General features: G+C 37.2%; 1 protein-coding gene across 6 annotated transcripts in view; it reads right to left on the bottom strand.

The window, feature by feature from the left end:
- The window catches only part of CSMD3 (CUB and Sushi multiple domains 3), a 1255667-nt gene that overhangs the window by 31201 nt on the left and 1203594 nt on the right, over positions 1-20872 (bottom strand). For all 6 annotated transcript variants that reach the window (XM_045453867.1, XM_045453870.1, XM_045453869.1 and 3 more), the window contains 4 exons: positions 14833-15012; positions 12577-12750; positions 8230-8403; positions 7218-7291 (listed from right to left, as the gene is read on the bottom strand). In XM_045453867.1, the coding sequence (XP_045309823.1) occupies positions 7218-7291; positions 8230-8403; positions 12577-12750; positions 14833-15012 (602 nt within the window). The remainder of the gene's footprint in view (positions 1-7217; positions 7292-8229; positions 8404-12576; positions 12751-14832; positions 15013-20872) is intronic.

Raw genomic sequence — 20872 nt, 5'->3', positions numbered from 1 at the left:
TTCACAAACACCCTGTGTCCTTCCTTCCCACTTAGTTCCTACTTGCACTTGCTAAAACAACATGAGGCTGAGCTTAAGGTGACATAATTTGATCCAAGACCCCATTTGGACCTCGAGACCAGCTAAATGCTACCATTTCTCATATTCTCATTATAACCCAGAATGATGCCATACAAGAAACATTCCATTCCAATGGTTGCTCTCTGATAGCAACACTTATTCTTTCAGTTATCTTACATTTTCTCTTCCAAGACATCCTCACGATAGCCTTGAGATCTCTTACCCCCCTCAAGGACCCATTTTGTCCAGGGCCACTACACCGTTCAGCTCCAGGGAGTATTGTGCACCCTGAATTCAACATAAATGAAGTCCTTCAAATTGTGCTCCAGGACATGCAGTTCACATACTCTGAAGTTGTGCAAGATGGTGCTGCATGGACTAGTCAATTTCTTTTTTGTCGTTGTTGTTTGTTTATTTTTCAGAGAGAGAGAGAGAGAGAGAGAGAGAGAACAGGGAGGGGCAGGACGAAGGGGCGCGGGGGGGACAGAGGATCCAAAGTAGGCCGTGTCCTGCCAGCAGAGAGCCCAATGCCAGACTCCAGCTCACAAACAGTAAAATCATGACCTGAGCCAAAGTTGGATGCTTAACTGACTCAGCTACCCAGGCGCCCTTGGAGTAGTCCATTTCTTTTTTTTTTTTTTTTTTTAAAGTTTATTCATTTTTGAGAGACAGAGCATGAGTGGGGAAGGGGCAGAGAGAGAGAGGGAGACACAGAATCCGAGGCAGGCTCCAGTCTCTGAGCTGTCAGCACAGAGCCTGATGGGGGCTCGAACGCACGAACTGCGAGATCATGACCTGAGCCGAAGTCAGACACTCAACCGCCAGTCCATTTCTTATATGGACTAGTTTATGTGACTCAACAGGTTGATTTTGCAATTCGGTTCTTCAGTCAAACTGGTTTTACGCAACCCATCACCTCCACCACTCTAGCAATCCTACTTTTAGGCTCGAACTCAGTTAATGTTGCCACCTTCCACTCATGAATCTCCCCTCATTCAATTTACCACTAAATACTGATAATTTTACTTCCTAAATTTTTCACAAACTGCCCCCTTCTGTCTTTCTCCACTTTTATATCCTGTTTTAGTCCTCCGTATCTTTTCTACAGGTTGGGTTCTCAGATTGTAGCAGATATCATAATTAGGAGGACTTTCCAGAACACAGATAGCTGAGCCTCCCTGGAGAGTTTCTGACTGGGTAGATGTGGGGGAGGCCCAGAATCTGTATTTCCCACAATTTCCTAATTAATGCTGCTGCCGCTTGGTCAGGGGCCACACTTTGAGAACTACTGTCATAATTACAATAATCATAACTACAATTGTGATAATTATATAACTTATTTCCGTTTCTCCAATCTTGACCACAATTTATTTTCGACACTAAAGTCAGAGTAATCAACATGAAAGTGTGACCTTCGCATTCTCCTTCTTAAAATCTTTACTGCTTATCACCCATAGGTTAAGTTACATTGTATTAGCTTGTCAAATAAAAGCCTCCATATCCTGACCACAGCCAATCCCTCTGGTTTCTTCATTGACCACTTACTTTTACTCAAATTGTACTCTTATATGGGGCGCCTGGGTGGCGCAGTCGGTTAAGCGCCCGACTTCAGCCAGGTCACGATCTCGCGGTCCGTGAGTTCGAGCCCCGCGTCAGGCTCTGGGCTGATGGCTCAGAGCCTGGAGCCTGTTTCCGATTCTGTGTCTCCCTCTCTCTCTGCCCCTCCCCCATTCATGCTCTGTCTCTCTCTGTCCCAAAAATAAATAAATGTTGAAAAAAAAATTAAAAAAAAAAAAAACAAATTGTACTCTTATAACAACAAATTTTTATTGTTCCCTTAATGCATGCATATTTTCATGCTGTTTACCCTGCATGAAATGTCTTTCCCAACTTTCTTTTCCTAGCTCTTATCCTAAAAGATTTATCTGAGACAACATTTTTAGAAAGGCTTCCCTGTAGCAGCAGAGTAGGAGAACTTTTTTTATGTCCTTCCTTAGCAACTTTCAAAGTTACCAATGTTATCATCTATCCTATAAAGTCACCCACACACTAGAAGTTAGCTTCTCTAGGTTAGGGACTGTGTTGCTCGTGCGCACCAAGAGCTCTTGAAAATGGTAAATCAACTGAAGGAATGGGGACTAATAATTTAATTTTACAAAATCAGTTGATTACCTAACTTAAGAAGATTTAACATATTGGGGCACCTGGGTGGCTCGGTCCGTTAAGCCTCCAACTTCGACTCAGGTCATGATCTCATGGTTCCTGAGTTCGAGCCCCTTGTCGGCTCTGTGCTGACAGCTCAGAGCCCGGAGCCTACTTCAGATTCTGTCTCCCTCTCTCTCTGCCCCCACCTCCGCTTGCGCGCGCTCTCTCTCTCTCTCTCTCAAAAATAAATAAAGGTTAGGGGCGCCTGGGTGGCGCAGTCGGTTAAGCGGCCGACTTCAGCCAGGTCACGATCTCGCGGTCCGTGAGTTCGAGCCCCGCGTCAGGCTCTGGGCTGATGGCTCAGAGCCTGGAGCCCGTTTCCGATTCTGTGTCTCCCTCTCTCTCTGCCCCTCCCCCGTTCATGCTCTGTCTCTCTCTGTCCCCCAAAAAATAAATAAACGTTGAAAAAAAATTAATTAAAAATAAATAAAGGTTAAAAAATAAATTAAAAATAAATTAAAACTAAAAAGATTTAACATGTCTATAGTTTCTTTAAATACAGGGATATCCCTTCTACACTTTACATAGCATGAAGCTAAATCACTGTTTATTCTTTGAGGAGTACATTTAGGCTGCTTCATTAAGACTTGATGATTATAAGATATAAGAAACATATGGGATTACATAGCCTTTTTTTTTTTTTTTACTTGTAAGACTTTTCCCCTTATTTCTGTAAACTTTTCTGAAGTCATCATAAATACTGCTTTAGATATTAACCAGATACCAGAGAAGTAAAGTTTATTTAAAGACTTTCTATATGTCACTAATACATGTAATAACTAGTTTTGTCAAATTCACAAATACTTATACCAAATATCTAATATAACTAGAATTAAAGAAATTTTCTAATTAATTTTTTATTCATAATTTATTATAGTTAAATAAATTACCAGAATTTTCTCCAAATAACAGTGCATTAATAGACACTTTTTTAGTTATTAGCCCACTTAATAGTATATTTTATATAGCTCTCCATGCTTTTCCAACTCGTGATGTTATATCCTTCTGATTCTAAATTAACTTCTAATGTGAATAATATAATTTGGCTACCTTTGGGAAAAATAATTTTACATTATCCAATTCAAAAAATTCTTGAAAAAATAATTTAGGCACAATTTTCTCACCAATATTTACTAATAAAAAGTGCTCTGGATAACCAATTATATGCAATGTAAAAACATGGAATATTATTTTTATATCAGGAATTAAAAATTATCCATTTATATTTTAATTGCAGCCAATGTTTAAATAAAAATTAAGTTGGACGCAAATCGCACGTTTTGTACAAAAGCATTATAAAATATTAAGACATGTCTACTTGGTAAATATAATTTATCTTCTTTAATTCCTTATTTCTTTTATATGTTATATCTTAGTTTCTAAACTGTGAAGTTTAGATAGCTAATGAAGGCATAATAGAAATTTTGTATAAATTTAGAACACTCTAAGTAAGATCTTTCTCTTCCATGATATTTCATAGCAAATGACTCTTGCTTTCCTAGAACTTCCATCACTGTATTTATTTGTGTCTGATTTTTAACATCACATATTAAAGATATCTATTTGATATATATTTATATAACACACATATATATGGCTTTACAATTTATAGGCGTCCTCTGTAATATATCTTAACAACCATTTTATATTTATATTTTTTACTCTGTGCTTATGTTAAACATTGTATCCAAGAAAAAGTGAAGTAGCTTCTAGTAAAAGACACATAGATTTTGATTAATAAAATTGAAGTAAAAGGAAAGGACCATAAAAATGAAGGGATAAAAACATACGCATAAGATAAGATCCAAGGAGTTTTCATTGAGCATCAATTTTGGCCCTGAGCTTCCTGGTTTAAAAAGTTTTTGAATTTTAGATTATACTATAAGTTTGTATTAAAAAATTATAAGTTTTTAATTTTAAAAATTGGATTTGGGGGCACCTGGGTGGCTCAGTAGGTTGAGCATCTGACTCTTGATTTTGGCTCAGGTCATGATCCGATCCCAGGGTTGTGGGATTGAGACCCATGTTGGGCTCCATGCTGAGTGTGGAGCCTGCTTGGGATTCTCTCTGTTCCCCTGACCCTCTCTTCCACTTGTGCCCTCTCTCTCTCTCTCTCTCTCAAATAAAATAAATAAGTAAAATGAATTTGATTTTATGAGATTTGTTTTTGAAAATGCATGGCATCAAAGTCATCATTTCAAAGTAATAAAACACTATAACGTTTGCCCCATTCAATGTACTTATGTACTAATTTTGATCATAAACTGGAAATCATACATCATCACCATGGTCATTTTGGTAGGGCTAAATATCTTAGTGTTCAATATCTTGGGCTTAAATATCCAAGAGTCAGTTTATAAACATTTCACATTTATAATAACTTTAATGTAACACGTCTTAACTACTAATGATGTGTCTTCCAAAACCTGTATCTCAATTTAAAGAGTAATATGGCAGTTAGTGAAATATGTGTGTTTGGAATTTACTCCATAATTAATCTAGATGTTGTATCAATCACTTTGACAGCTACTCCCTTCACTACCAATCTATTTTTAGCCAAAAATTATTCCAACTATATTTTAGATATAAGGGAAACTATGTTGGGTACCTTTTTCAACACTGGAGTATTTGTCATCTCTGGCAACAGGTAATATATCCTTATATGTTAATAATTATGGCTGTGTCCAAAAAACTAATATATAAATCTATATAGAAAAAGAGTAAATAAACACACCAAAGAAAAAAAATCAAGAAAATGATTTGAGTGCCTGTGTAATTCATCACTTTCCCCTTTCTCTTATTCCTCTCAGAAGTGAGCTTTCTAACAGCTGTAATTTTACTTAAGTCACTGCTGACCTGATCAAATCATGCGTAGATACAAAAGTTGAGACATCCTGATTCCTTCTCTAGAAATCTGGAACTGAGATTGAGACACAATCATTTTCTGTATGTGGCTGAAATATAATTAGAAAAATGTCCCCTTGGCTATAAGGTCAATTTGCAGACAGAAAATCAAAGTAGGCAAACACAGAGTAGTGGAAAACACTGAGTCCTGGTGCCAAGTTCCTAGATTCTGGGCTTGATGGGTCTCACCTGGATGCCTTTTCTTGGAGTCTTTTGGGGGTGCCTTGGGGTCCCTTTCTTAGGGTCTACCTGCACATAGCTTATAATGCTTTTAGTCTTAAGCTAGTTCAAAATAGCTTCTGTTAACTTGCAAGCAAGAGTTTTCTCAACCAATAAAGATGGCTTTTCCAGGATTCTATTTGGAACCTACCAATATTTTAATATTAGTGAGAATTATATAAACTTTTAACATTTCCATTGGTTCTATACAGATTTAGTAAATATATTTAAATATGTATAGACACACACACACACACACACACACACACACACACACACCAGTCACATGCATGTAAGAAAGTTGATGTCCCTAATTTAACATACTCAGTACATCATTTATAATTTTTATAAAGATTAATGTAATTATGTAGAGAGTTTATCATTTTTAAAATCTAGTCTATTCATATTTATCTAAGTAGAATATGATGATCCAATGAATGTTTATTAGCCAAATAATATGAATTCAGGGTTAGGTTAACTTTGGAATAATATTTTTCAATGGTTATAATAGAATTCTTACAATGCAGAGTTAATGATTCTATTCATTTCATTAGACTACTATACTAAACTCATTCTTACTCATTTACATTCTCATTATTTCAAAGGGTATTTATTAGAAAGGACTCCTACTCTTCAAAAAATCACCTGATTTAGTACACAGACACTAACATCAACATTCTGTATTCTCTCAGGATATTTTCATTGACTTGCTCTGTGATCAAAGCCAAATCAAATTCCTTTCCAGTGTCTTCATCTATATGATGAGGACTAATGCTCTTTAACTAGTTGTCCATTTTTCAGGATTTAGATCAATTGATAAAACCTTTTATAAAGATATGAATCTAAAGTTTTCTAAAATACCACATAATAGAGACTGGGACACTTTTTTATTACACTTTTATATTATGTAGACAGGCCTGAGGCAAACCAGAAGAATTGGAAATGCTATCAAATCAATGTTCATACTGTGCCTGGACTGTCGATAAATGGAAACTATTTTTAGCAACAAAAATATGGCAACTTTGATGAGTACTTCCTTTAGAAATGGATGTTTTTCAGGTTCCCACTGAGCTTCACACAAAATAGTACAATTTAGAAAACCCCGAAACACAAGGCAATTGGGTAATATGTATATTGGCTATTTCCTTGTGGAGTCACTATGCACTTTGGCTCCTGTTAGGCCTCTGTAATGAAAAACCTGCTGAATCTCTACATAAAATCTAAACTGGAAAAAGAGAAAATAAGAAAGTCAGCCACACAAGACTGGGCATGCTAAAGAATTCCAACGTAACAAACCAACTATGTGGCTAAATATAGGTTAAATTATTTTCTCAGACATTTCCCATAGCAGTGAAAACATTTAAAAATAGTTAGGTATTATATGCATATTTTAAGAGAAACATATTTTAGTCTAGTTGCTTTATTGAATAACCACATTTTTATAGATTCGCTCTTTAACATCTTTTATCTTTACTTTTCCTCACTCCTCTACATCATCCTTTAGAATTTACTCATTTACCCCCTCACTTATTTTCATTTACCCCTTTCTTAGGTACTACTGTCGATTTTTCTTATGCTCACAGCTATCTTCAATGTTTCTTTTATTTTATCCTCATGATCACTTACACTATTTTCTTAAACCATATTTTTCTTCTCCTAATCTCCTTCTACGTTCATGCTTTTTCTGCCATTTACCTTTTTATGTTTATGAATACAGCTATAAGCATGATGTTTTTCTGTTTGTGCCAACAGGATTATATGTGCATGAATCGAAGAAGCCTTTTGATCTAGTTTTATAATACATAGAAATATTTATTTAAAGTACTCACTTGAAATCCAAATGTATTATTCTGAGACCCGTGCCTTGGGACTCCTGGATTTTCACACGAGGTCCGCGTAGGTTCTAAAATAAAGATTATAAACGTAATATTCCTTTAAAAATTATAATTATATCTAATCTATATTCCTCTCATACAAAACAATTTTGAGTGATCTGGGGCTCAATGAAAGGACCAGGGGTAATAATAAAGAGTATAAATCTAATAGCATCTCTCCAGGGACAGAAGTCTGCTAATCTTAAAGCAAGAATTCAGGTACACTGCATTTTACATGAATTTTGCAGTTCTTGAACTTTGAACCCTTCTAACATAGAAGCACTTGACATCCAACTGACTGTGGATGAAAAGTGAAGGAAAAATGAAGGCTATGAAAGAAGAGCACATGCATAAAACATTTGTTTAGGGACTTTGCTAAATTATAATCTAGGTAGCATAATATTCCCCTCAAGAAGCAAGAGTTTTTCCAGAAACAGGCTTAGTTATTTTCATTTTTCATGGACACCTATAGGAGATTCAGATATAAAAATGGTAGCACTAGTAGTCTCTAAACTGGCTAGTTTGTATGACAGATTATTTGGTTGGTTTACCAAATGTGGCATTTAATTTAAGATTACAGAAATGTGCTTAAAGCCATTTTGAAATCGGTGTCCCTTTTTAAAATTTTTGGAGCAAGTTTCGTGTCGTTTGAATAAGATAAATTAACTGTAAAAATGTATACAAAATATGTATACAAAAATGCTAGTACTTACTTCTATTAATCTGAGTGGTTTTTTTCTTTCTCATTTTACTGATAAACAAGAAATTATTTTGAGTGTATCTTCAGGAAGTTTTAAATGCTAAATATAACATCATATGTTTTAACTGTGTTCATTTTCAACGCCTTCTAATTGCTTCTGTATTTTACATTTATTTTTCATATGTAGTCACCCCTAATTTATTCAATGTAACTAGTATCCAATAATTCCAAAATTACTAAGAATAATCAACCTTTGATTAATATTACCTATGCAGTGAGGTGACGAACCACTCCAAGTGCCATCTGCTTGACATATTCTGGTACTTGATCCCACTAATATGAAGGGAGAATTGCAGCTAAAAGAAACCTCTGACTGGTATATGAAACTTTTGCCTTCTCTTTTTCCTTGGGCAGGAATACCAGGGTCACCGCAAAATTTTGCTGGAAATGAAAAGAAAATTATAACAAAGATTTAGGATTCATCAGAGCAACAGTTTAGAAAAATGATGAAAATAACTGGGTTATTGAACTATAGTGACAGGTTATTCACGTTCATGTGCCCCACAGAAATTTTTTTAGCTTCTATGTGATATATATTGAATGTATGACTCAGCATGATATGTTTAAAAATAGTCTGATTGAGATGTTTTCCACCTAGGAGACCACCTAAGGAACTATAGAATTTTTTGTGGTTTTGTTGTTGTTTTGTATTGACCAGAATCAAACCACATCGTTGTACAAATCGTTTGCAGAGTTGGCGCATACTTCTGAAAAGGCATGTGATTCGCAGATAGTTCTGTTGGAAGGAACCAGTGGTCTAGGCTGTACTCTCCGGATTGTTCTTTCTTTTTATATGCATATAACAGGTACACTTCTTTGTTCTGCTGTACTCTGTTGAACACTCAGAGGACATATCCCAGTATTTTGTTGTCTTCCTCTTCGAAGCATTGTGGGGGATTTTTGAGTGTCTTTTAAAGAGTAAAGAAGCCCCGTACAGTCCAAATCTATACAAAACCAAGGAATCTCAAAATTCCACAACAACTATTGAAAATACCATCCTGGCAGAGTTTCTAAACAAATTGAATGGATTATTGTGTCCGTCATATAATTCCCAACAACTAAAAGAACTTATTCTAAGTTTTACGTACTTGGATTTATCAGTCAACAAAATAAGATTCCTTCCCTTGTGGAGTTTATGCATTTGTGAGGGAAGCAAACAAAAAAATAAACATAGTAAGTAAAAAAGATGGTATGTGGGAAGGCAGGGAGTCGTCTGTGGAGAAACAGTGTGGAGGAAGGAGATTTGGACCAAGTAATTTGTGGATGTGATAGATGGTGAGAGATAAAGTGTAGGTTTTAAACAAGGTGACCAGGGTGTCTGTCATTGAAGGAAGATTTGGAGGAAAGGAAGCAGGCAGCCATGCCGATACCCCAAGGGAGAGCATTCCAGCTAGAGGAAACAGTGTTGCCAAAGCCCTATGCTGGAGTATGTCTAGCATGTGAAGGAAGCCTAAGGCCAGTGACGCTGGGGCAGAGTGAGCATGCAGAATGGAGGCAAAGATATCACAGGCTTTCAAGTTTTCATTGTAGTAGAAAATACATAACATACATTTTCCATTTTAATGATTTTTAACTGTACTTGGTTTTTAAATTTGCAGATGTAGCACCGAAAGCTTATTTCCTATAAGGCAAACAAACGGTAACATCCAAATATTTTTCAGTATAAACACTCCCTTAAAATGGTGCATTATCCAAACCAAAGATGTTTTTGAGGCTGAACGGGGACCTTTAACTGGGTAGGACATCTACCAGAACAACAGGAATCACCTAGGAACGCTCCAGGCAAATAGGAATGGATAAATACCCTAAAAACAGAACACTTTAGTTTTAGCTCAGTGTTCAAAGAAAGCTGTTTCCTGAAATTCAAGACTCCAGGAGAAACCTGAATTTTCAAACCTCTTTTTTTTTTTTTAATTTTTTTTTCAACGTTTATTTATTTTTGGGACAGAGAGAGACAGAGCATGAACGGGGGAGGGGCAGAGAGAGAGGGAGACACAGAATCGGAAACAGGCTCCAGGCTCTGAGCCATCAGCCCAGAGCCTGACGCGGGGCTCGAACTCACGGACCGCGAGATCGTGACCTGGCTGAAGTCGGACGCTTAACCGACTGCGCCACCCAGGCGCCCCATCAAACCTCTTTTTTAGGAACTTCTTTTTTTTTTTCTTTTTAAAACAGAAGTAAAAGTAATTATTAAATAAATATTCAACAACATAAATTTAGGGGAAATTGTCAGAGTAAAGCAACAGGTAAACATTTGTTTACTGTGCTTTGCTTTAATTTTCAACATTTCCTGGATATTGTGAATCTTTGTGCTAGTTGGCTTCTAAGCACTTCTAGCAATATAGCATCAAATCCTAAAGGCCAGGGTCTTCGTCTTATTAATCTTTGTAACTTTAGCACATGTTGAAGTCAACAGCTATTTCTTCAGCAGAGATTACCAGTGAGCTTTTCACCTTAGCAATCATTTCTATTGCCAAGTTATTTCGTAACCTACTTCTGAAGAGTTTGTCTTGCATATTTCTGCTGAGTCATTCATCTCAGAAACTTACCTTTATTCAACAAAAGAGGGAGACGCAACCACATAAACTCCTCACTCCTGCTCCCTAGCCACCCCCCCCCACTGTGTTATTATTCTGTTGTTTTCTATCTGTGGACTTTCATGTACTAAAACCAAACAACCTATTGGTGTCCAGCTTAGAGGCTTAAATCAACAGGATTGATTTTCAGAAGGGTTCAGTTCGCAATGACGTAAACTTTAAGATCAAAGGACATACTTTGAGTGAAAATAAAGACAAAAGACTTTCCCTTCTATAAAGTCCCTAGATGAATGTGTTTGGCTATTCAATGGATAAGAGCATTGTCTCTTTAGTCTACCTTCTCTGAACTGGCATTCATAGTCTTCCAATTAGTAGCAGTGCAACTGTAGGCCATAAAAACATGTAGCTGGTGCCTTAAATGATGATACAGTCACACAGTGTCCTTACAATTTGATTCACCTCTCTGAGCCCAAGTCATTATTAACTAAAATGTCATGAGTAAACATACTTACTAGGAGTTCTGTTATGTGCAGTAGAAATAATATATGTCAAGCAATTTGGACACAGTTAACCCTATTATATATGGATAGTTATAATTCAATGTCAGTTGTAGGTAGTGCATTATTATTTTCATTTTAAGAGAACTAAAAATAAAATATTCTATCAAAATAACTTCTTGATTGAGATTTTCCCAGTCATATCAAACAAACTTTACCATAAACTCATCTCTGTAAATCTCCTTGTCCTTATCTGTTGTAAGATAGCCATAGAATATCTAGTCTTATTTAGAACACACTAGTCTTTTCTAAGTTGATCCTTAGCATATATCAGAATTTTAAGTGACAATTTGTGTGACATCATGACATCAACCTAGAAGTGTTGGGGATTGTAGGATACGATGAGGTCAGGAGGAAAGAAGAAAAAAAAGCACGTTAGCCTTTAAACAATATGGTTTCCACTGTGAATGAGAGAAGACTGGAGGGTTCCAAGCAGTTTCGTCTCGTCAGTTAGATCTGCTTAACTTTCAAGGCCATGAGGATGGGGGTTGAGGGGTGGTGATGCTTTACCTCATGAAGAGAAGGAAGGAGGAAGGGAAGACTAGGAACAGGATAGCACTGGACACCTCAGAATGAACACTGCACATGTCACGTACTACAATAATTTGTGTAAAACACAACGCTGAGTTTTATTTTGTCTTGCGATCTTCCAAATTAATTTCAAAGTGACACTTGCTGGAATATATATTGTAAAGTAACCTCTGTAAGAAAATCATAATAATCCCTCATCTCCATGCTTACCCTAATCATTTTATTTTTTTTTTAATGTTTTTCTTTATTTTTGAGAGAGAGAGAGAGAGACAGAGCATGAGCAGGGGAGGAGCAGAGAGAGAGGGAGACACAGAATTCGAAGCAGGATCCAGGCTCTGAGCTGTCAGCACAGAGCCCGACGTGGGTCTCGAACTCACAAACCGTGAGATCATGACCTGAGCCAAAGTCGGACACCCAACCGACTGAGCCCCCCAGGTGCCCCTACTCTAGTCATTTTAGATGTATAATCGCAATCATTATCATGACAAATACCATCATAAGAACTTGATTTGAATGACCATGTAGAGTGACAAGGATTTACTGTGGAAAGAAATTTGGGAGTAAATGAGAGTGTTCAGTTGAGACAAACTGGACATAAATAAGAATACTTTTCCAGGGGTAGAATTCATCTTAAAGGGACTTTATTTTGAGTAGTAACTTTTTTTTTAAACAAATTTGAAAACAAAGTAGTTCAGCCTAATATTTAGAGTCAGAGCAGAAAGAACACAAGAGTTGGATGATAGGAAATGTAGCTACACTGGTAAATATGATTTTCTATTGAATTTTATTATACCTTGAAATGAGCTTTAACAAGCTCATTTTTCTTCTAGCAAAATCTGAAAATTTTAAGTAACAGCTGTCCTAAGTGAAGGAGCTCTACGAGAGTGAAAAGAAGAAAATATAATTTCAAATATAGAAATTATACTTACGTAAGCACTGTGGTACTTCCCCACTCCAGGTACCATTCCCTACACAGGTCAAAACAGCAGGAAAGGATAGTTCATAGCCTGGAGAACAGATGTAGCTAATACTAAAGCCCCAGTCAAAATTTGTTCCTTCCAACCTTCCATTAGAGATCTGGGGAGGAGTTGAGCAGGTAACAGCTGCAATTACATTAAAAGCGATTAGACACAGCTGTTGAAATATCCTGGGTGTAAAAAAAAAAAATCATTAGAAGAAGCATATGTGCTAATTTAACCTTTTGGAGGACAATATGGTGTGACATGTTTTATTCTCCTAGTAGTAGTCCTGAACATCCCTGGAATTAATCCTTCTAGAATGTGACTATTTCTTGGCAACATAATGGCTACTGGTTGTCAGAGATACTCTTACAAAATAAAGAGCTGCCTGACATCTAAGGGAAGCAAATAGAGGGTGACCATTCAGTATACTGTAAGTGATAAATTATTGGTTTTATATAAGATTATTTTCCAATGACCTTTAGACAGACTGAAGATCTGGGCTGTTTGGCTATATATAGTGTCAACATTGTAGCAAAGAATTTGCAAGTAATTCTGTGACATTTGCAAAAGAAACCTAGATTATGTATCTCATTAAAATATCCAAATTGGTTCTATTAACCACTTAAATTCATATGTTAAAATTTACTGTGGGGCACCTTCGTGGCTCAGTCAGTTAAGCATCCAACTCTTGATTTCAGCTCAGGTCACGATCTCATGGTTCGTGAGTTTGAGCCCCACATCAGGATCTGTGCTGGCAGTGTGGAGCCTGCTTGGGATTCTCTCTCCCTCTCTCTGCCCCTTCCCAACACTCATGTGAGTTCAAGCCCCATGTCAGGCTCAGTGCTGATGGCGCCCTTTCGCCCTTTCTCCTTCTCTCTTCTTTTCTCTCTCTCTGCCCCTCCCCACTTGCTCTCTCTCTCTCTCTCTCTCTCTGTCTCAAAATAAATGAATAAACTTTTTAAAAACTTTACTGTAGGGTTTTAAAATAAATTATTAAATGTTTAAACATTAATTTTTAAATTTGGGTTTTTTTTTAATGTTTACTTATTTTTGAGAGAGAGAGAGAAAGTGAGATGAGAGCACAAGTAGGGGAGGGACAGAGAGGGAGAAAGAGACAAGAGAGGAGCCCAAATTTAGGAGCTTAAATTCTCAAACCATGAGACCATGACCTGAGTCGAAGTCAGAAGCTTAACCTACTGAGCCACCCACGTGCTCCTAAAATTTGTTTTAAGTTGGCTTCAAGCAGAAACGGGTAGGATAATGTGACAGAGGTGAAGGGAAAAAGGGGGGTAACCAATGCAAAATCCAAAAATGAGAAATAACTGGATTTTTATGACTTGCATCATATATGATATTTTTTGAGTTATATAACATTCCCATTATCAGATTCAATTAATCATGTATGAAATAACTTCTAAAATATAAAATATTCATATATTTTCAAATGTTAACTGTAGATAGTGATCTGATTCAGAAACAGATAATCAAGAATACACACAAGATAATGTGTGTAATTAAGAAAGATACACATGTTGAATTTATCCTTTTTGTTAAACTGTGAATTCACAGATGTTTAGAAAGACACCTGAATGAGAAATCTCAGTATTATTATGAAACAATAGGAATTGTCTGGCATGACATCTGCAGTATTACATAAGTAATCATAAAAATTGGCAAAAAATTATAAAAATATTTCCAGCATTAAATACACAGCATTAAAGTAGCAAATGTATGCCTACAGTAACTAAAAGATTAATTATAGATTGCATCCTTTTAAGAAACATGATTCTTTCTTTATGAAAAGTTAGTTTTATAATTCAGTATGATTATTCTCAAGTTATAGAAAGTTTTCCTCCCATCTTTGAATTACTTGGCCCAAGTGGATCATCAAATTAAAATTCTAATTTATTAAGAATGTTTTAAATATTCCCCTCAATATAAATGATGATAGTGAATGCATATCAGAGAACATGACTCTTTTGTTGTTTTCGTTGCATTACAGTTCATTGTCATTGCTCACGATAAGATATAATATCTTTCTTGAAATATCATTTTAAAATCCTATATGTTATTATCTACCTGGTTTTAAAATAAAAACTGCAGCAATTTTTAGTATCAGAAAACAGTGAAATAATAGAAAAACGCTTTTTAAACTTAAAATGGCATGTTAAAAAGTAAATACATGGGGGTTATCCCTTACAAATATTGGAGAAATTATCCTACCTCTACAAGTTGGCATTATTCCACTCCATGTGCCATTAGTTGTACAAGTCCTAATTCTGGAACCGTTGAATTCCATTGTGTAGCCTGGCTGGCACATGTAAGAAACATTTTGTCCAACCACATAATCATCTCCATATCTCAGTCCATTGGCTGGTATACCTGGGTCTCCACAACTGATGACTATCAGTATTGGATGAGAAGAGCAGATGGTTAATGTGCCACGTATTTAATGGAGAGAAGTAGTAAGCATATGGCACACTTAATATATATGAAGGAAATTTGGTTACCATATTCATATTTAATCACAAAACATAAGCATATTTAAGCCACACGCTGGCAACTCTTGATTATGATCAGCTATGCCTATTACAGATTCTATGCATGTGGCTAGAAACTGCATTTGGACTCTGAAAAGGCTAGGTTAATGTACTATTATACTGTAAGGAACACTGATTCAGTTAACCTCTTTTAATCTGCGTTAGGTGATCAAGTAGAAGTCATCCTATAGAAACAGGATTTCTTTTTAAAAAAAATTTAACATTGATTTATTTTTGAGAGAGAGAGAGAGCATAAGTGGGGGAGAGGCAGAGAAGGAGGGAGACACAGAATCCAAAGAAGGCTCCAGGTTCTGAGCTGTCAGCACAGAGCCTGACGCAGGGCATAAACCCACAAATTGCGAGATCATGACCTGAACAGAAGACAGAAGCTTAGCCAACTGAGCCACCCAGGCACCCCTAGAATCAGGATTTCTAATATAATATTTGAAATCTACATATTTCCACATATAGCAATTGGAATCTCCAACTTATCAGGCTGACTGGACTGAGAGCATATTTTCTGCCTAGTGTCACTCAGCTGGATATTATAATCGTTTTTAATTAAAACAACGCTAGATGCAAAAAAAGACATCAATGTGAATCTATCACATGCAGGACAGGACACTTGGTTTGTGGCAATGAAACTACCATCGCTAGGGACAGAGAAATCAATTTACCATTTTCACCAACTCACTGCCAACTCAAGTGAAAGAATGACCTCCAAGAAATTGCCACCTCCACTCTGGAAGGCATTCGCTTTCTGGATTTGGGGTGAATGAGAGGCTTGCGTCAAGTTCTTACTAAATACGCCTTGTCGTTGCCAGCCAAGGGAGGGGTAGCTGCTGTCCTGCCCTGTGCTAAGACTGCAAATATACTCACCCCCTACCTGTTTCATGCTTGCACTCAGGGCCCCACAAAGGGATGGAAGACAATTGCAATGTGAGCCTCCCTCTGCTGATGATGCTATGGACTGACTGGGGAGAGCACACCAGTGTCCCCCGAGTAGGAGTGGGAATGGGGAGGTCAGGCAAGGCCAGGGGCACAACATGGTAGGGAGCACGTGGCCTATAACCCATCCTAGGAAGACAGGGAGGCAGAGAGGCAGACCGTGCATGAGCAGAGGCTCCAAACCCTCAGCACATACTCCATTGTCCCAATAGACCTCAGTTACAAAGTACAAATTTAAAGTTGAAATTAAGAATTTTAAGGCAGCCATCACAGAGCATTAAACCTCAGCACAGGACCCTTTGGAACATGAGGTGATGGAGAAGCATGGGCATAGCGCCTACAGCCCACTAACAAGTCCTTGAAACTGGCAGAGTGACCTCCCTCTAGGAGCTCAGCTGCCTAGATGAGGACACTTTGCTAGGGGTAGAAGGGAATCTTGGTTTAACCTTATCCTGACCCCCTCTGGGAGCTCAGCTGCCTGGATGAGGAAACTTTGCTAGGGGTAGAAGGGAATCTTGGTTTAACCTTATACTGACCCCAATCTACTTTAACATATAAAAATTCCTTTGGAAACTTCCTTTACCTCAGCTTCCCCAAGATATATGCTGGCAATTATCCTCCAAATTTATGGCCCCTGATACACATCCGAAGGGTCTCATGACTGAGGTTTTACTAAACGGTAACAAATGGTGTTTCCCTAGCAACAGCAAGCCCCTCAAGGTCCTGGAAACCTTGTTTCCAAAATACCTTCCAGACATTATCCTTGACCTTCTCCTACCCTGAGGGTACATAATGAGTTACCTGTCATAACTCCAGTGCAGCTCTTCCTGCCCACAGTACTGTCCCTGTGCTTTAATAAAATCACCAAAGGTGTCTTCAAGAATTCTTTCTTGGCCATCAGCTCTAAACCCAACGAACCCCCATCACCCCAAAACCCCATCATGAGGTTCTATCAATTGTATTAGTCCATAAAGCTGGCTCTGTTTACATATATAACATTATCATTTATAATGCCACCCAAAATCTTTCAGAAAGACTAAGACAACAGAGAAAAGGTGAAATAATTTGAAATATGATATTTAATAACAAGGCATAACAGAGATTATATATAAGTGACAATGGCGTTTGCTGTTTTGTGGTAGGTGGTTTGAGCTTGATTTGGGCAAGGAATTATCTAAAAGCTTTCTGACAGATAAGAGAAAAAGGAAAATACAAGGTTACACTGTCTTTTCTAAAGATTTAAAAAAAAAAACATGGGGTTACTTGGCTTTTACTATCTTTTCTTTTTTTTTCCCCCTTTAAATCTTTTTGCTCAGAGATAATTTTGTACTTTCAAAGTTGATTTATTTTTGAGAGAGAGAGAGACAGAGTGCAAGTGAGGGAGGAGCAGAGAGAGAGGGAGACACAGAATCCCAGGCTCTGAGCTGTCAGCACAGAGCCCAACATGGGGCTCAAACTCACAAGAGGTGAGATTACGACCTGAGTGGAAGTTGGAAAGGCTTAAGCACTGAGCCACCCAGGCACCCCAAATCGTTTGGTTCATAAAAGGGTAAATAATTTCATCAGGTAAACCGGGGTTATATTCTTTCATTTTTACTTTTAATTAATTCTTCAGCAAAGATTCCCTGATCACATAATCATTGTCACCAGGATGGGTGACAAGATTAAAGAAGTATTTTGGAGGTCTAGGGTCAAAGACTAAAAGCAGATTAAGGCATGGAAGACCTTAATAGCACTTCAATTACATTGTATTTCTTAATTTACCATTAAATATTATGAATGTCAAGATTTCTGTCATATTATTCTAATCCACTAAGCCAAAGAAGTTTTAAGACCGTGACTAATGGCATTTAAATTAAAGAACAATGTTCACTGCACTTCACCTGATAATCCTAGGAGCCCTGGGGACAGTTTGCTAAATCACACCCAGTGAGAGTTTCTGTCTGATCCTACTAAGAGTTTTGCATATATAGGATAATTTTTGTTCTTTTAATAATTGTACAGGAAACGATTTTTAAAATTATGCAACTGAGTTGAATAGGAAATCAAATCCTGGTTATTTACCAGGAATATCATTTCAAAATTTCAGTTTTGTTTCAAAATTTACAACTATATAAAAGTGAGTATAAGCCTTTGATTTATTTTGTTTCCTTTTACCATCTGGGTGTGTATGTATACATACCTATATATATATATATATATATATATGTGTGTGTGTGTGTGTGTGTGTGTGTGTGTATACATATATATATGTGTGTGTGTGTATACATATATATACATACATATATGTATATTTCTGTCATATTATTATGACATATATGTATACATATGTGTATACATATGTGTGTGTGTATACATATATATGTGTGTGTGTGTATACATATATACACACACACACATATATATATGTATACACACACACACACACACACACACACACACACCCCTAAATTTTAAACCTACATTCCAATTAAGAAGTGGGACGTTAAAGAGCACACATATATGCTGTTGTTATTTTCTAGGTAGCACTTTACAGATTGAAATAGAAGCCTGGCAAGAAAGAACAGCTAACCTGGTCCTAAGGCCCACAAGCTGAGGTACAGCTACTGAAAGAGAGGACAGAGGACTTATTTTACAAAGAGGCACCAAGAAAGAGTTTGCATATGTGGCAGCCTCATGATGAAATGCCTGACAACAAGGGCTTCACAAGGAATTGTTGGTGGCTTTCTAGTGAAGCAAAGGCCCATCAAAGAGGCAGTTTCCAATAGCAACAGTCTTTTCATTTGCCACTAGTTTGTTTCTAGCAACAAAAAAGAGGCTTTTGGTCTTTCCAGGCAAAGCCTTAGAATAGTGGCTATGTGGGGCTTTGCCCTAAAATTCAAAGACATCAGTTCATGACAATGGGATGCTGGGCTTTCTTTCAAGAAAAATCTCTTCAAAAGTCACCAAATCCCCTAAGCACACAGGGCACATGTACCCATGATGAGGGGGCATAAGGCAAGCTGAGGGCAAAGCACAAGCCGGCAATGCCTGCCCCCCCGCCCGCCGCAAGTGGGATTTGTGTGGCATTCCTCAGACATTCCTGACTGCCCTAAAGCTAAGAGGAGAAATCAAATGGTTACCTGATAGAAATCACAGTCAAGGAGGACATGAGTCTCCATCAGTTTACAAACATCTTGGTAAATGACAAGAAAAAGGCAATCTTATCAATAGCCTAATCTCCAGAAACATACAGACTCAGTTTCCTGGTGTCCCAATATCACCCTCCCCTCCACAGTGATGTGGGGAACAAAGCCAAGAATGGGAGGTAAAATTAAATTTCTTTATAACCTGCAGCCCACTGACAAATATCAAGGCAAATACAGAATATAACATTTCTCCAGGAGCCCCCTACTATCTTAATGTTAATGCCTTCCTAGAGGGGAAAACAACCTTAGCTTGACAACAGTAAGGCCTCAGGTAACTTAGAAGTCCTCTTTAGCATACGAAAGTCCTTCTAGAGGCCTCCCTTTTGCCTTTCCCTTCCCAACTCCATGATATGTAACCAGTTACTCCACAACCCAGTGCAGCAAATCCCGCTCACGGGTCCTGTCCCATGTGCTTTAATAAAATCACCCTTTTACACCGAAGACATTTCAAGAATTCTTTCTTGGCTGTCATCTCTGGACGTCCACCACTCCAAAACCACAACACACACACACACACACACACACACACACACACACACACCCCAATAACTTCATGAAGACAATTATTTTGTCTATTTTCTACATTGTTGTATTTTCAGGGCCTAGTCTAGTATATAACTTATTAAAAAGAGATTAAGTAAATATTTTTTAAAGAATAAATATGTGAATGATATGTAAGAAATGATTAGATCAAATTCTCAAAAAAAATACAATGTTTTAAAGGTTTGAATTGGCTTTTGTGGGAGGATTTTTTTCTCATTAGTTTCTATCATGTAATTGAGGCCCACTTGCATCATTTATGATAAATCTAAGTACATGATATCTATGCTAAAAGTAAAACAATTGTGATGATTCTAGTCTGTGCCACTTCAAAGCTACTTTCTCTTTTAACTTCCTAAGTGAGAAATAGACATACGTATTTTTAAATAACTTAGGATCACATTAATTACACTTATATTCCCTTTCATGGATATACATAAAATATAATTTGTGTAACCAAACCTTGATGGTTGAGTTATGTTACTCCTTTTCTTTTTTAATTTTGTTTTCAATGTTTATTTATTTTTGAGAGACAGAGCATGAGTGGGGGAGGGACAGAAAGAGAGGGAGACACAGAACCCGAAGCAGACTCCAGGCTCTGAGCTGTTGGCACAGAGCCTGACATGGGGCTTGAACCCACGAACCGTGAGACCATGACCTGAGCCAAAGTCAGACACTTAACCGACTGAGCCCTGTGTCACTGTTTTTCTATTAGAGACAATGCAGCAATGGACATTCTTGCTCAGGCACGTACTGTTCCAGGTTTCAAGCCAAGAAAAGGTTCTACCATAGCAGAATGAAGTTCCACAAAGGTGGTCATTTCTCTGATAACACTTCTGATTTTATATAATCTTGCAATTGAAACATTGGTTTCCTTTTTAGATTTCAGTGGTAGATTTTCTCAACTTCAAGCTCAGCACTATTGATATTCGGTAGCAACTAATTCTTTATTGTAGGGGGTTGCTTTATGCTTTGAGAATGTTTAGCATTGACCTCTCCCTGCTAGATACTTATAGTGTACTTCATTCACCTGCACTATGACAGCCG

This window comes from Leopardus geoffroyi, chromosome C3 (genome assembly GCF_018350155.1).
Source record: "Leopardus geoffroyi isolate Oge1 chromosome C3, O.geoffroyi_Oge1_pat1.0, whole genome shotgun sequence".
NCBI lineage: Eukaryota > Metazoa > Chordata > Mammalia > Carnivora > Felidae > Leopardus > Leopardus geoffroyi.
The sequence above is the reverse complement of the archived record's forward strand: the minus strand, read 5'-3'. Positions and strand labels throughout refer to the sequence as shown.